The sequence below is a fragment of the Oncorhynchus keta genome, chromosome 22, assembly GCF_023373465.1.
Source record: "Oncorhynchus keta strain PuntledgeMale-10-30-2019 chromosome 22, Oket_V2, whole genome shotgun sequence".
NCBI classification, from domain to species: Eukaryota; Metazoa; Chordata; class Actinopteri; order Salmoniformes; family Salmonidae; genus Oncorhynchus; species Oncorhynchus keta.
Window position 1 is genome coordinate 21,579,921 of NC_068442.1, and position 16,398 is coordinate 21,596,318.

The following is a 16,398-nucleotide window of genomic DNA, read 5'->3' on the forward strand; positions in this document are numbered from 1 at the left end:
GACTCAGGGGGGGTGCTCTACCCTCACAGCATCCTCTCCTCACTCCTTGTTGGGGCTCACCTCACTGCCTGAGGCCGGGGAACATCCAGGGGACATCTAGGTGACACTCACTCAGCCTCACCCAGGACCTGGGACTTCAGCTCCAGCTCGGCTCTCTAAAATCGGGTCCTCCTCAAAGGCCTTCTGAGCCTGCAACGTGACCCACCCTTCTTCTGTCTGACTGAGAGAGAGAGGGAACTGTCATTCTATCTCAGGCCTCAACTCCCATGCACTGTATCTGCAGAGAAGCTAGAAGACAGGAGAATACCCCAAAGACAGAGACCGGATGATTTCAATTTGTCCTACTGATATCGTCATAAGAGATAAGACACAGCAGTGAGAGTGTGTGTCTGTGTATTTCTTATAACGAGTGTGACACAGACCACTCTGTGTCAGCTGTGTGTTAGAGAAATAACACACACTGGGGAAGAGTTTTCTTGTGGCATTTGATGTGCAGATGTGTGTGTGACATGTCAGGTGTGTGACTCATTGTAGTTGTCAGGCATTGAATGTGCATTTGAGACGTGAGTGTGGCCTTAAGTGTGCGAGAGGCTTCGGTTTCCTCTGGATTTCTCTGGGATGGAGGGTCAAGGCTACGACCGGTTTGGTGAAGGTGAGCGTGACACCTACCAGATCGACTACCGCCGTATCGTTGGTGATACTGAGCCCGCTAGGCCGCGTCTCTTGCCCCTCGAAGGGGAACACAATCACCCCAACGCCAACACCCATGGAGCCTACACACACACCAACCCTCACGGCCACGAGACAGCCGCGCAGAGATACAGCGCCACACGCATCCAAGCCGGATATGAACCTGAGAGGTGAGTCACACACACACACACACACACACACACACACACACACACACACACACACAGGTGAGAAACAAAACCGCTATACTGTGCCAGTCATAATCAGCTAACCTTCAATTGCCCTAACAATCAGGAACGAAGCCCTTACAGGGTCCCAGAAGCCACTAGTCTAGTGAATTACTGGCTTTCATCCACATGAACTACAGTAACTGCCAAAATATTAATCTGCCAGTCAAGGTTTTTTCATTGAGGTGGTGAGCTTTATAAATCCTAGTTAGCTGCTACCCAAGAGACAGTGATGTAACTAAAGCTTCTTACCTGCTGCATGACCATCACACAGACTGAGTTTCCATTGACAGGGTTATAGAGTCTGTAGGTTGGCCAACACATCCAGACTACAGAGCCAACGTATTTATGTAACCAAGAGGTAAACAACCACACTGAAGGTAAACTTGTGATGTTGTCCTACATCCATCCATAATCATAAGGTGCTGAAGAAAGACCACTACATTCAGTGTATTCCCTTGTATCACGTAAAAACAAGAAATGGTAGGTTACAGCCAGCTCGCCACATCAGTGATGTGGTTAAAAGAAAAATAGGTGGGTAAACTCTGACCGCTTGTCGCAGTGAAAAAAGTAACGCTCCTTATACTTTCAATGCATTTTTACGCAAAGGTGGATAAACTGTTGAGCAACAACAACAGAAAATGTAGTTTACATACGATCATGTATTCTACCCAGGCGCTCTTTGAATTTTTACAAACAGGCATGGAGATGAAACATGGAGATGCGGTATTATGGGGGATTACATCATTAAATATGTCCATGTTTAATCTGCAGGGTGAAAACTACAAATCCTGCATTAGAGTAGATTCTAGAAGCTCTTCGCCTCCATTATGGTCAACAGGGTTATTTATGCCTATGGACAGTATATGGGAGAGAGGAAAGAATGTAAGTGTGTGTGTGTGTGTGTGTGTTTCAGCATGGCTGACTATCTGATCAGTGGAGGGACAGGGTACGTGCCTGAAGATGGACTCACGGCTCAGCAGCTCTTCTCTGTCGGGGACGGACTCACATACAAGTAATATTTTGTATACATTCTACCAGAGTTAGAGAGCAGCATTTCCAATGATATTGATTGAAATTGCTATAATTGTGCAATTTAAAGTTCTGAAAGAGGGAGTCCATGAAGAGGCCTTCAGCCTGTAGCCACACACAACAGGTGCGTGGCGCTATCTATGACAGCGGTGCTGAAACCGCGTTGTTGCTGATTGCTGAATTGTTTACTTATGTGGCAACTACAGAAGTATAACAGATGTGCTCACAGTTCCCGATAACTCAGAGAGCTCTGAAACGCATGTATAAGACCCTGCCGCCAGGTTGACTGTTGTGGTCATATAATTTGGCAAACTTCAGAGCCAGACATCATGTTGCTGCCCCAAGAGTAAAAACAAACACTCACTGACTGCTGAGATGATATGGTGAGACCAGAACAGTAGAATAAGGATCATTATGCATCCTTACTTTAAAATTAGAATGAGCACAATAGTGTTATCAGCCCTAATGGAGGTCAACACAGAGAGATAATCAAATCGTCACATCCAGTACAGTGGGAGCATTATAAAGAGGCTTTATCTCCAATGCACACTGTGTGAGGGTGTATGTGTGATATGCAGAGTGGTTAAGGGTGTAGGGATGTGATGCTGTGCTGGCCAGGGGTTAGGGTTCAGACAGAGGACTGTTGATGGGAGGCAAGGAGTGGGGAGAATTCAATAATCAGTTTTCTCACTGTTTGGCAAAATGACTTGTGTCTGACCGTACAATGTTTTCTCTCTCTCTCCCCTCCCTCTCTTTTTACAGTGATTTCCTGATTCTTCCTGGTTTCATAGACTTTAACTCTGATGACGTGGTGAGTTTGTTTGACCTTTTCATTGCTAATAACAACAAAGCTACATATACAATATTATAGCCGTGCTACAGCTTTAGTCAACTCCATTGCTGTTGTCTGGAACATACAAATACATATGATATCATAACCAGACGTACATAGAAGTTGTGTGTGTGCAGCAACTTCTCTCATGTGGTCCTCTGTCTCTCTGAGGACTGGAGGTTGCTGAGTGTTTCTCTCAGTTGAATAACGTGTACACACACACACACACACACACACACACTTGAGACCTCAAAGGGATTCTGTGCCTGTGCAAACATGCCCAGGGCAAAACACACACGCGCGCACACACACACACACACCGTGGATAGATGGCAGCATCCGTGCAAAACTGAAAGAGCGAACCACCACATTTTACTACGTTAAGGTAACTGGGAACATGGACGAGTACAAACATCCCAGCTATTCCCTCAGTAAGGAAATCAACCAGACAAAATGTCAGTACAGAGGTAAAGTAGAGTTGCAATTCTATTTTGTAGAGACTCCAGACAATCACGGATTATGAAGGGAAAACAAGCCACGTCGCGGACCCCGACGCCTTGCTCCCGGACAGGTTAAACACAATCAAGGATAACACAGTGCCGTCGCTCACGACGACTGTAAGCTCTCGTTCTCCGTGGCCGACGTGATTTAGACATTTAAGTGTGTTAACCCTCAAGTTTGCAGACGACACAACAGTAGTAGCCTGATTACAGCCTACAGGGAGGAGGTGAGGACCCTGGTGGAGTGGTGCGAGGAAATAACCTCTCCCTCAACTTCAACAAAATGAACAAACTGATCTTGGATTTCAGGAGACCACAGAGGGAGCACACCCACATCGACAGGGCCGCAGTGGAAAGGGTGAAAAGATTGAAGTTCCTTGGTGTGCACATAACTGACAACCTGACATGATCCATCCACACTAACAGTGTGGTGAAAAAGGTGCAACAGTGCCTTTTCAACCTCAGGAAGCTGAAGAAATTAGTCTTTAGTCCTCTAAGACCCTCAGCATCCTGTCAGACTGTATCACCGTGTGGTACGGCAACTGCACCGTCCGCAACCGCATGGCTCTCCAGACAGTGATGCGGTCAGCCCAACGGTACACCGGGGGTACACTGCCTGCCCTCTAGGACAGGTATTCCCCAGGGGTACGCACAATGCCGTCGGGGTGATTCACTTTTTTTTTTTAAGTTGTTTTTTTCTCTCACCTGAGTAGCCTCATTTCACTGCCAAAAATAACAAAGACAATGCCAAATACAGGTAGCCTAGTCAAATAATTAACATCCAATCACATTAACCGTTACTCTCTCATGGGGATTCCACTAACGGTTCATATGTAGCCAAACGTAGCTGCTGCTCATTCCGTTCACTCGAAAAATTATAAATGGTTAAAAAAAGTATGGCCCGCGTCCATAAAGACACATACCAGCTCTATTGGTAGTACTGCTACTACCAGCAGTACTACACCTACACCTGTCGACAACACAAGTTGTTCTGCTTCCACGAGCACATCCAATGCTAGCATCAGTAATTCTACATTTGTTGTTATCCCAGCTAGCATGGACACTGGCTGCATCAGATTCACAACTGTCAAAGAGCTACTGCCCACTTACCCGGGAAAGCACTGAACAACAGACAGAGACGTTGGACCATCGAAGAGGCGCAAATATGATGAGAACTACATTGATTTGTGGTTCACTTATATTGGGAGTAGTGCCTTTCCTTAGCCACAGTGTGTTATATGTGCAAAAGTATCTCATAACTCGATGAAACCTTCACTCTTGCACAGACTTTTAGAAGCAAAACATGCCAATTTCAAAGACAAGCCGTGGGAGATTTTGAGCGAGAATTAAGAATTTGAGTAGTAAGACATGAATAAAAGCAACAGATACCATTAATAAGAAAGGGCTGGAAGCATTTTATATGGTGAGCTACCGAGTGGCTAGGACAGGCATGCCCCATACTACCGTGGAGGACTTAATTCTTCCTGCTGCCACGGATATGGCTGGGATAATGCTGGGGGAAAGGCTAAAAAAACTATACAGACAATTCCTTCATCAAACAACACTGTTTCATAACGCATCAGTGACATGGCAGGAGATGTTTTGAAAAACAATTACTGCTTTGCATACAAGCCAGTGAAATCTATGCGTTACAGCTGGATGAGTCAACAGACGTGGCGGGCCTGGCACAGCTCCTGGTATATGTTCGTTACATTTATGGGGGGTCAATTAAGGAAGACATTTATGGGGGGTCAATTAAGAGGATATTTTTTAAAGTACTGGACAGCTTTGTGACATTAATTGAACTTTGGTAGTCAAGATGTGTTGGTATCTGTACTGATGGCGCAAAAGCCATGACAGGGAGACATAGTGGAGTGGTAACGAGCGTGCAAGCAGTTGCTCTCGATGCCACTGCAGCATTCACCAGCACCGAGAGGCTCTTGCTGCCAAAGGAATACCTGACAGCTTGAAAGATGTTTTGGACACTACAGTGAAAATGGTTAACTTTGTTAATTAAAGCAAGGCCCCTGAACTCTAATATATTTTCTGCACTATGCAATGATATGGGCAGCGATCATGTAACGCTTTTACAACATAAGAAGTGTGCTGGTTATCAAGGGCAAAGTATTGACACGTTTTTTTTTTTTTAAATTGAGAAATGAGCTTCAAGTTCTTTACTGACCATAATTTTCGCTCGTCTGACCCCATGCATGATAACAAGTTTCTCACACAACTGGCCATCTGGGTGATGTTTTTTCTCAACTGAATGATCTGAATCTAGGATTACAGGGACTCTCCACAACTATATTCAATATGCTACTCAATGTGCAATGATTAACAAGGACAACTCACAGGTCTTTCCACCATTGTATGATTTTTTTTTTGTGTGCAAATGAACTCAAGCTTAAGGACAATGTCATGTGATGTAGCGAAGCACCTGAGTGAGTTTGGTGCGCAATTAGGCAGGTACTTTCCCTAAACGGATGACACAAACAACTGGATTTGTTTTACCTTTCATGCCCTGCCTCCAGTCCACTTACCGATATCTGAATGCGAGCCTCATTGAAATTGCAACAAGCGGTTCTATGAAAATTGAATTTAGTCAGAAGCCACTGCCAGATTTCTGGATTGGGCTGCGCTCAGAGTATCCTGCCTTGGCAAATCGCGCTGTTAAGATACTGATGCCCTTTGCAACCACATACTTATGTGAGAGTGGATTCTCGGCCCTCACTAGCATGAAAAACTAAATACAGGCACAGACTATGTGTGGAAAATGATATAATACTGAGACTCTTTCCAATACAACCCAACATTGCAGAGTTACAGTGCCTTGCGAAAGTATTCGGCCCCCTTGAACTTTGCGACCTTTTGCCACATTTCAGGCTTCAAACATAAAGATATAAAACTGTATTTTTTTTGTGAAGAATCAACAAGTGGGACACAATCATGAAGTGGAACGACATTTATTGGATATTTCAAACTTTTTTAACAAATCAAAAACTGAAAAATTGGGCGTGCAAAATTATTCATCAAGTACCCCAGCCACCAGGGCGACGGCATGTTCACCCCGCTACCATCTAGAAGAGACTGAAAAACAGTTTATCTCCAGGACACTGTTAAATAGTCACCACTAGCTGGCCTCTGCCCAGTCACTTTTTAATAAGATTTACATACTGTTTTACCCACTTCATATGTATATACTGTATTCTAATGAAGGCTCAATCTATATAACTGCTGTACACACCTTTTCTATTCATATACTGTCCATACTGTTTATACACACCATCATATGCGTATATACTTACATTCCGGACTCTGACATTGCTCGTTCTAATATTTCTATATTTCTTAAATCCTTTATTTATTTTGGGGGGGGATTTGTGTGTATTGTTTTGTACTGCTCTGTTGGAGCTAGGAACATAAGAATTTTCTCTACACTTGCAATAACATCTGCAAAATATGTGTTCTCGACCAATAGAATTTGATTTGAACAACACTGATGAGAACAACAACACCAGTCCCTCATGGCTGCGAGTCAGATTCATGTCCTGTGTAATTGCTTTAGTAGGCTACAGGTGCTGGTGTTTTTAGCTTGTTTGTTCTTTACTGCCAGAAGGGTATATCCCCTGTGGTATTTGACTATAATCAGGATTTAACAGGGACAGCTCATGTCCATGGTGCCACCTAATGGCAATGAGGTATTGCATGTTCTGATTGGTCTTGCCTCAGTCACAGATATTTGGTTGAGAGGGTGGTATTATTTTTGTAGTTACGTTTTTTTCCATCACTGTAATGTGATATTAGTGTGACGTCTACTTCCTGTTCCCAGGACCTGACTTCAGCTCTGACCAGGAAGATCACCCTGAAGACCCCTCTAATCTCATCTCCCATGGATACAGTCACTGAGTCCTCCATGGCCATCGCTATGGCTGTGAGTATAGAGCCACTCCTCACCTTCTCACCCAGCCAACACCAATAAGACAAGGCCACAAATCTGTCACAACACTTCATACACTAGTGGTATTTTTGGTTGTGGGTTTTTATGTATTGCGCTCCCCAAAAATGTGTGATAATACCTGGACTCTGGTATATTGAAGTCTTATTGGGCAAACATCTTGTTTGGCTAACCCTGATTGGTCAGTTCACTGTGTGTCGTAGCTCATGGGCGGGATCGGGATCATGCACCATAACTGTACTCCAGAGTTCCAAGCCAACGAGGTCCGCTTGGTCAAGGTAAGATGGAGGCTAGCGGTTGGACAACCTACAGATATATATTGATTTACAAATATATTGATATACCACTACATCAACAGTATAAAGTCTCATGTCAAATTACATTGTGACAATGTAACAGTGTGTGAATACACTCAAACCTCCTGGTACATTTGCTGAATAATGTTTCTTACATTATTTATTTGTGGTCAGAAATTTGAGCAGGGTTTCATCACAGACCCGGTGGTAATGAGTCCTCACCACACGGTGGGAGATGTGTTCGAAGCCAAGGTCCGCCACGGCTTCTCTGGCATCCCCGTCACAGAGACGGGAAAGATGGGAAGCAAGCTGGTGGGTATCGTCACCTCCCGAGACATCGACTTCCTTTCCGAGAAAGACCATGACAAACCCCTGGAAGAGGTGTGTGTTTGTGCTTGACATGTTTGAATGACATGTTTGTTTGGACATACAGTCATTACAATTGTCAACACATGTATTGTTAACTGGGTGACTTGTTGTATTGAATACTATTCCTGTGAGGTTTAAATGTATGGTTGATTCTTGCAGGCCATGACAAAGAGGGAAGATTTAGTGGTTGCACCAGCTGGTGTAACACTGAAAGAAGCCAACGATATCCTGCAGCGCAGCAAGAAAGGTACCATATGGTAGTAACACAATGTTCTGTAGAGACTCTTTACTCAGACAGGACATGATCAAATATCTATCTCTGTTTGGTAAATGAAATAATTTTTAGAGAAGTTCTCCTTTTGTGTCCTCTGTCTCTCTTAGGTAAGCTGCCCATAGTGAATGACAGTGATGAGCTGGTGGCCATCATAGCGAGGACAGACCTGAAGAAGAACAGAGACTACCCTCTGGCCTCTAAAGACTCCAGGAAGCAGCTGTTGTGTGGAGCTGCCATTGGAACCAGAGAGGAGGACAAGTACAGACTGGACCTGCTGATGCAGGCTGGTGTCGACATGGTGGTGCTGGTGGGTCTGGGGAAGGAGTTGGGTTATAATATTGTATTTTTGCGTTCCACTCCTCTCTAACCCATGTCTGTTTACCATGTAGGACTCCTCCCAGGGAAACTCTGTCTATCAGATCAACATGATCAACTACATCAAACAGAAATACCCTGAACTACAGGTGGTGGGAGGAAACGGTGAGTCTGCTCTCCTCTACCTTCTCTAGCAATGCCTCTCACGTTAATCTCTCTTGCATTTTCACTCGCTGTCTCTCTCTCTCTCTTTCTCCCCATCCTCTATTTTCATTCTCTGTAGTGGTGACTGCAGCACAGGCTAAGAATCTGATAGATGCGGGTGTGGATGCTCTGAGGGTGGGGATGGGCTGTGGCTCCATCTGCATCACCCAGGAAGGTACGGAGAGACAGAGCAGAATAGCAAATGGGGAGGGAGAAGGAGAGGGAGGGAGGAGAGAAGTTTGACTGTTTAGTTAAAAATACAAACTATTTGTGAATTGCTGACATGTTGCTTTGTGCTGTGTGCCAGTGATGGCGTGTGGGCGTCCCCAGGGTACATCAGTGTACAAGGTGGCAGAGTATGCCAGGCGTTTCGGTGTGCCTGTCATCGCAGACGGAGGCATCCAGACCGTTGGACACGTGGTCAAAGCTCTCGCTCTCGGGGCATCCACAGGTGTGTGTGTGTGTGTGTGTGTGTTGAACCCACCCAGCATATTTAACCTTTTTCCATAAACAGGAAAATCCACATCATAGGCTACTATTGATGGTCAGACTTTTACCTCCTTTCACTTCTGACACCTGACCTCTGTGCCCTCAGTGATGATGGGGTCATTGCTCGCGGCTACCACGGAGGCCCCGGGGGAGTATTTCTTCTCGGACGGCGTGCGACTAAAGAAGTATCGCGGGATGGGCTCCCTTGACGCCATGGAGAAGAACAGCAGCAGCCAGAAACGCTACTTCAGGTCGAGAGAGGGAGACAGATTGTTTTGTTTATTTTCAGTAATAGTGCTAAGGAGAGAGATGTGTGTAACTTCACAGTGAGGGGGATGTGTGTGTGTGTGTGTGTCTCGACAGTGAGGGGGACAAGGTGAAGGTGGCTCAGGGTGTGTCAGGGTCGGTCCAGGATAAAGGCTCCATCCATAAATTTGCCCCCTATCTCATTGCTGGCATACAACATGGCTGCCAAGACATCGGAGCCAAGAGCCTCTGCATACTGCGGTTTGTCTATGAAAAGATGTCAGACTGTGTTATTGTATTCCACTTCTTTGATATGATCTGTGTGTCTGTTCCATTTTTTGTGATGTATTGTTGTATGTTATTCCAGGTCCATGATGTACTCTGGGGAGCTGAAGTTTGAGAAGAGGACCATGTCAGCTCAGGTCGAGGGGGGAGTACACGGGCTGCACTCGTAAGTCTGGTATCGCTTACACATCCTTTCCTCTGGAATTCCTTATAGATCTTGTGCTCCTCTTCTCTGTGATCGACTAACCTGTCCTTTTGTCTCATGTTCTGTCCGACGTGTCCTTTAACTTTAACTTTGCTCTGGGTGGTAGTGTGTGTGTGTGTGTGTTTGTTCTCACCAGTGGCGTCCGTATCTCCTTGACTACATGTTTAGGAGTTGCTACTTAAACCGGGGATTGGCAGTCTTACCATACGAGGTCCATTGTGGGTGCAGGCTTTCGCTCCAGCCAAAGCAGTAACAGCAGATGCAAGTAATTACGTTTTGACTATGATTGGTTAATTTATTGTGCTGGAATTGTAACCGCTTTAGCTGGGGCCTAATCCTGCAACCACACTGGCCATTTGCGGATATACAGTGCATTTGGAAAGTATTCAAACCCCTTCCAGGTTTCCAAATTGTATCACATTACAGCCTTATTCTAAAATGTACCTCATCAATCTACACAAAATAACCCATAATGACAAAGTGAAAATAGGTTTTTAGACATTTTTGCAAATGTATTAAAAATGTAAAACAGATAACTTATGTAAATAAATATTCAGACCCTTTGCTATGCGACTTGAAATTGAGCTCAGGTGCATCCTGTTTCCATTGATCGTTGAGATGTTTCTACAACTTGATTGGAGTCCTTGGTCAGGGAGGTGACCAAAAACCTGATGGTCACTCTGACAGAGCACCAGAGTTCCTCTGTGGAGATGGTTGTCCTTCTGGACATTTCTCCATCTCTGCAGCACTCCACCAATCAGGCCTTTATGATAGAGTGGCCAGACAGAAGCCACACCTCAGTAAATGGCACATGACAGCCTGCTTGGAGTTTGCCAAAAAAGCACCTAAAAACTATGACAACAAGATTCTCTGGACTGATGAAACCAAGATTAAACTCTTTGGCCTGAATGCCAAGCGTCACGTCTTGAGGAAACCTGGCAACATCCCTACGGTGAAGCATGGTGGTGGTTGCATCATGCTGTGTTTTTTAAATTCAGTGGCAGGGAATGGGAGACTAGTCAGGATCGAGGGAAAGATGGAACGGAGCAAAGTAGAGAGATTCTTGATGAGAATCTGTTCCAGAGCGTTAAGGACCTAAGACTAGGGTGAAGGTGCACCTTCCAATAGGACAACAACCCTAAGCACACAGCCAAGACAAAGCACGAGTGGCCCAGCCAGAGCTGGGAGAGACCTGAAAATAACTGTGCAGCGACGCTCGACATCCAACCTGATGGAGGTTGAGAGGATCTGTAGAGAAGAATGGGAGAAACTCCCCAAATACAGGTGTGCCACGCTTGTAGCGTCATTCCCAAGAAGACTCAAGGCTAATCGCTGCCAAAGGTGTTTCGACAAAGTACTGAGTAAAGCATCTGAATACTTATGTAAATGTGATATACAGTGCCTTGCGAAAGTATTCGGCCCCCTTGAACTTTGCAACCTTTTGCCACATTTCAGGCTTCAAACATAAAGATATAAAACTGTATTTTTTTGTGAAGAATCAACAACAAGTGGGACACAATCATGAAGTGGATGACATTTATTGGATATTTCAAACTTTTTTAACAAATCAAAAACTGAAAAATTGGGCGTGCAAAATTATTCAGCCCCTTTACTTTCAGTGCAGCAAACTCTCCAGAAGTTCAGTGAGGATCTCTGAATGATCCAATGTTTACCTAAATGACTAATGATGATAAATACAATCCACCTGTGTGTAATCAAGTCTCCGTATACAGTTTTATATCTTTATGTTTGAAGCCTGAAATGTGGCAAAAGGTCGCAAAGTTCAAGGGGGCCGAATACTTTCGCAAGGCACTGTATATATATATATTTTTTATACATTTAAAAAAATTCTAAAAACCTGTTTTTGCTTTGTCATTATGGGGTATTGTGTGTAGATTGTAGAATTTTATCAATTTTAGAGTAAGTCTGTAATGTGGAAAAAGTCAGGGTCTGAATACTTTCCCAATGTACTGTAATTGCCTACCCCTGAGTATAACAGTAGTACTGAAGGAAGTTAAGTCAAAATGTCTTCTCTCTTTCTCTTACTCATGCTCTCATCATAGATATTATTTTGTGCCATGTAAGTACATTCTCCCTGTGCTCACAACCTTTCCTACTGCAATTTTCTCTTTATCTTTTTTGTTTTCAGGAAGACTCAGGGTTAGAAGTACAGATAAGGACTTTTTAAAGCCCTAACAACTTGATAAAACCCTCAATCTAGTATATCTAGTCTAATATGAGTTTCAATGAGACTTGACTTGCATTCCTGATTGTTGTCTGTGTATTGTCCTCCTGTAGTTATGAGAAGCGGCTATACTGAGGGAGGAGCGAGAAGAAGCACACGAGCAGCTCCCAGCGTACCCCCACCAGCAGCCACCAGGCACAACAGAAACGTGTGACCTACCTACAACCACTACTCAATTCAACCATCACATAACGTTTTGGTTATACATAAGACCGCTGACTCCTCTCTTCTCCTCCCACCCACTATCTCTCTCTTTCTCTGTGTTGTAAGATGCTTTTGAGGGACCATAAAGTCACCTCTGACTTGATTGATCTTATGACATAATCTACAGGGACTAGGGACTAACGTTCAATGGTCACATGTACCTGGGTCATGGCACAGAGCCATCAGGCTGTATAAGGTATGTAGCGCATGTAGAACTGTGAATACTGTGAACTACTTTACGTACCCTGGAACTCTTTATACCAGTTTTGGTTGATCATGGTCCTATGTCTCAGATGTATTTGAATGTACAGTAGTGTTGATGACCATATGGAATAGCCTAGAGGTCTGTTAGTGTGGCTCTACTGTAGAGAGGACCAAAGCCACGGTAGGCGTTAGCCTTCAATCAGGGATAACCACAGCGCCTTAAGACTGCACATGGAGTCTATACTGTGATAGTGCTGGAATCTGTTTTTCATTGGATTCTCATCAGTTTGAAGAAAAGAAAAAAAGAGAAAGAGAACCACACATTTTTTTCGTGTGAAGTTCACTAAGATTTGTGTGTTTTCATTCATGTTATGTTGTGTTTTCTGATGACAGGGTGATTGTACAGTGACTTTGGCCTAGTCTGTGGTGTTAATAATATGATACGATGGATTTGAGTGCATTCGGAAAATATTCAGACCCCTTCACTTTCTCCACATTATGTTGCGTTACAGCCTTATTCTAAAATGGATTAAATTGTTTTTTTTTCTCATCAATCTACATGCAATAGCCCACAATTCCTGATATTTAATCCTAGTAAAAATTCCCTGTTTTAGGTAAGTGAAATGCCAGAATGATAGTAGAGTGATTTATTTCAGCTTTTATTTCTTTCATCACATTCCCAGTGGGTCAGAAGTTTATATACACTCAATTAGTATTTGGTAGCATTGCCTTTAAATTGTTTAACTTGGGTCAAATGTTTTGGGTAGCTTTCCACAAGCTTCCCCCAATAAGTTGGGTGAATTTTGGCCCATTCCTCCTGAAAGAGCTGGTGTAACTGAGTCAGGTTTGTAGGCCTAATTGCTCGCACACACTTTTTCAGTTCTGCCCACACATTTTCTATAGGATTGAAGTCGGGGCTTTGTGATGGCCACTCCAATACAATTACTTTGTTGTCCTTAAGCCATTTTGCCACAACTTTGGAAGTATGCTTGGGGTCATTGTCCATTTGTAAGACCCATTTGCGATCAAGCTTTAACTTCCTGACTGATGTCTTGAGATGATGCTTCAATATATCCACAATTTTCCTCACTCATGATGCCATCTATTTTGTGAAGTGCACCAGTCCCTCCTGCAACAAAGCACCCCCACAACATGAGGCTGCCATCCCCGTTCTTCATGGTTGGGATGGTGTTCTTTGGCTTTCAAGCCTCCCCCTTTTTCCTCCAATCATAACGATGGTCATTATGGCCAAACAGTTCTATTATTGTTTCATCAGACCAGAGGACATTTCTCCTAAAAGTGCGATCTTTGTCCCCATGTGCAGTTGCAAACCGTATTCTGGCTTTTTTATGGCGGTTTTGGAGCAGTGGCTTCTTCCTTGCTGAGCTGCCTTTCAGGGTATGTCAATATAGGACTTGTTTTACTGTGGATATACATACTTTTGTACCCGTTTCCTCCAGCATCTTCACAAGGTCCTTTGCTGTTGTTCTGGAATTGATTTGCACTTTTCGCACCAAAGTACGTTCATCTCTAGGAGACAGAACGCGTTTCTGACCTGAGTGGTATGACGGCTGCGTGGTCCTATAGTGTTTATACTTGTGTACTATTATTTGTACAGATGAACGTGGTACCTTCAGGCATTTGGGGAAAAAATTGAGGTCTTGGCTGATTTCTTTTGATTTTCCCATGATGTCAAGCAACGAGGCACTGAGTTTGAAGATAGGCCTTGAAATACATCCACAGGTACACCTCCAATTGACTCAAGTGATGTCAATTAGCTTATCAGAAGCTTGTTAAGCCATGACATCATTTTCTGGAATTTTCCAAGCTCTTTAAATGCACAGTCAACTTAGTGTATGTAAACTTCTGACCCACTGGAATTGTGATACAGTGAAATAGTCTGTCTGGTAACAATCGTTGGAAAACTTGTGTCATGCACAAAGTAGACGTCCTAACTGAATTGCCAAAACTATAGTTTGTTAACAAGAAATTTGGTGGAGTGGTTGAAAAAAACGAGTTTTAATGACTCAAACCTAAGTGTATGTAAACTTCCGACTTCAACTGTATATAGAAAAAAAATAATAATAATACCTTTGTTGAAGCACCTTTGGCAGCGATTTCAGCCGTGTCTTTCGCATGACGCTACATGCTTGGCACATCTGTATTTGGGGAGTTTTTCTCATTCTTCTTTCACTCTCAAGCTCTGTCAGGTTGGATGGAGAGCGTTGCTGCACAGCTATTTTCAGATCTATCCAGAGATTTTAGATTGGGTTCAAGTCCGGGCTCTGGCTGGGCCACTTCTGCGTTGTCTTGGCTGTGTGCTTAGGGTCATTGTCCTGTTGGAAGGTGAACCTTCGCCCCAGTCTGAGGTCCTGAGTGCTCTGGAACAGGTTTTCATCAAGCATCTCTCTGTACATTGCTTGGCTAATCTTTCCCTTGATTCTGACTAGTCTCCCAGTCTCTGCCGCTGAAAAACATCCCCACAGCATGGTGCTACCGTAGGGATGGTGCCAGGTTTCCTCCAGACATGCCGCTTGGCATTCAGGCCAAATAGTTCAATCTTGGTTTCATCAGACTAGAGAATCTTGTTTGTCATGGTCTGAGAGTCCTTTAGGTACCTTTTTGGCAAACTCACTGAGGAGTGGCTTCCGTCTGAAAGCCACTCTACCATAAAGGCCTGATAACTAAAGGTAAAATACATTAAAAAAAATTGATGAAGTGCTGCAGAGATGGTTGTCCTTCTGAAAGGTTCTCCCAACTCCACAGATTAACTCTGGAGCTCGGTCAGAGTGACCCCCCCCCCATTTGCTTGGAAGAGTCTTGGTGGTTCCAAATTTCTTTAATTTAAGAATTATGGAGTCAACTGTGTTCTTGGGGACCTTCAATGCTGCAGAACGTTTGTTGGGTAGCCTTCCCCAGGTCTGTGCCTCGACACAATCGTGTCAAAGCTCTACGAACAATTATTTTGACCTCATTGCTTTGACATGCACTGTCAACTGTGGGACCTTTTATATTGATATGTGTGTGGCTTTCCAAATCATGTCCAATCAGTGGTGGAAAAAGTACCCAACTTTCATACTTGAGTAAAATTAAAGATACTTTTTTTTAAAGAAAATGACTCAAGTGAAAGTCACCCAGTAGAATACTACATGAGTAAAGGTCTAAAAGTATTTGGTTTGAAATGTACTTAAGTATCAAAAGTATAAATCATTAAACATTTCTTATATTAAGCAAACCAGACGACACGATTTTCCTTTTTAAATTGTTTTATTTACGGATTGCCAGGAGCACAGTTCAACACTCAGACATGACTACAAATAAAGCATTTGTGTTTAGTGAGCAGAAGCAGTAGGGATGACCAGGGATGGTCTCTTGATAAGTGCGTGAATTAGACACTTTTCCTGTCCTGCTAAACATTCAAAATGTATGGGGTTCTTTTGGGTGCCAGGGAAAATGTATGGAGTAAAAATGACATTTTCTTTAGGAATGTAGTGGAGTAAAAGTTGTCAAAAATATAAATACTAAAGTACAGCTATCCAAAAAAACTACTGAAGTAAAAATCTTTAAAAGTACTACTTAAGTAATTTACACCACTGCAATCAATTGAATTTACCACAGGTGGACTCCAAGTTGTAGAAACATCTCAAGGATGATCAATAGAAATAGGATGCACCTGCACTCAATTTGGAATCTCATAGCAAAGGGTTTAAATACTTATAAAAATAAGGCATTTCTCTTTATTTAAAAAAATACATTTTCAAAATTTCTAAAGACCTATTTTCACTGTCATTATGGGGTGTTTTGTGTAGATTTGAGGGGAAAAAAT

The 16,398-nt window shown here is 43.3% G+C and overlaps 1 protein-coding gene across 2 annotated transcripts; it reads left to right on the forward strand.

Annotated features, from left to right (window-relative positions):
- Positions 1–218: 218 nt before the first annotated feature.
- Positions 219–12,366, forward strand: LOC118401174 (inosine-5'-monophosphate dehydrogenase 1b). Of its 2 annotated transcripts, XM_035798464.2 has the most exons (16): positions 219–860; positions 1,834–1,932; positions 2,712–2,760; positions 7,111–7,212; positions 7,440–7,514; positions 7,707–7,913; positions 8,061–8,148; positions 8,283–8,482; positions 8,565–8,655; positions 8,774–8,869; positions 9,002–9,145; positions 9,290–9,434; positions 9,547–9,690; positions 9,797–9,880; positions 10,088–10,184; positions 12,218–12,366. In XM_035798464.2, exons 1-15 carry the CDS (start codon positions 619–621, stop codon positions 10,170–10,172), a joined length of 1,851 nt encoding a protein of 616 aa, XP_035654357.2. In that variant the 5' UTR covers positions 219–618; the 3' UTR covers positions 10,173–10,184; positions 12,218–12,366. The 2 variants fall into 2 exon arrangements, with proteins under 2 accessions (XP_035654357.2, XP_035654358.2); XM_035798465.2 differs by lacking the exon at positions 10,088–10,184 and having other exon boundaries at positions 12,218–12,354.
- Positions 12,367–16,398: the final 4,032 nt, after the last annotated feature.

Coding starts and splice junctions, on each gene's coding strand:
- LOC118401174 (XM_035798464.2), top strand. CDS start 619: ATGGAGGGTCAAGGCTACGACCGGTTTGGTGAAGGTGAGCGTGACACC. Junction 8,483..8,564: donor GTGTCGACATGGTGGTGCTG/GTGGGTCTGGGG, acceptor TTTACCATGTAG/GACTCCTCCCAGGGAAACTC. Junction 9,881..10,087: donor GGAGTACACGGGCTGCACTC/GTAAGTCTGGTA, acceptor CTACATGTTTAG/GAGTTGCTACTTAAACCGGG.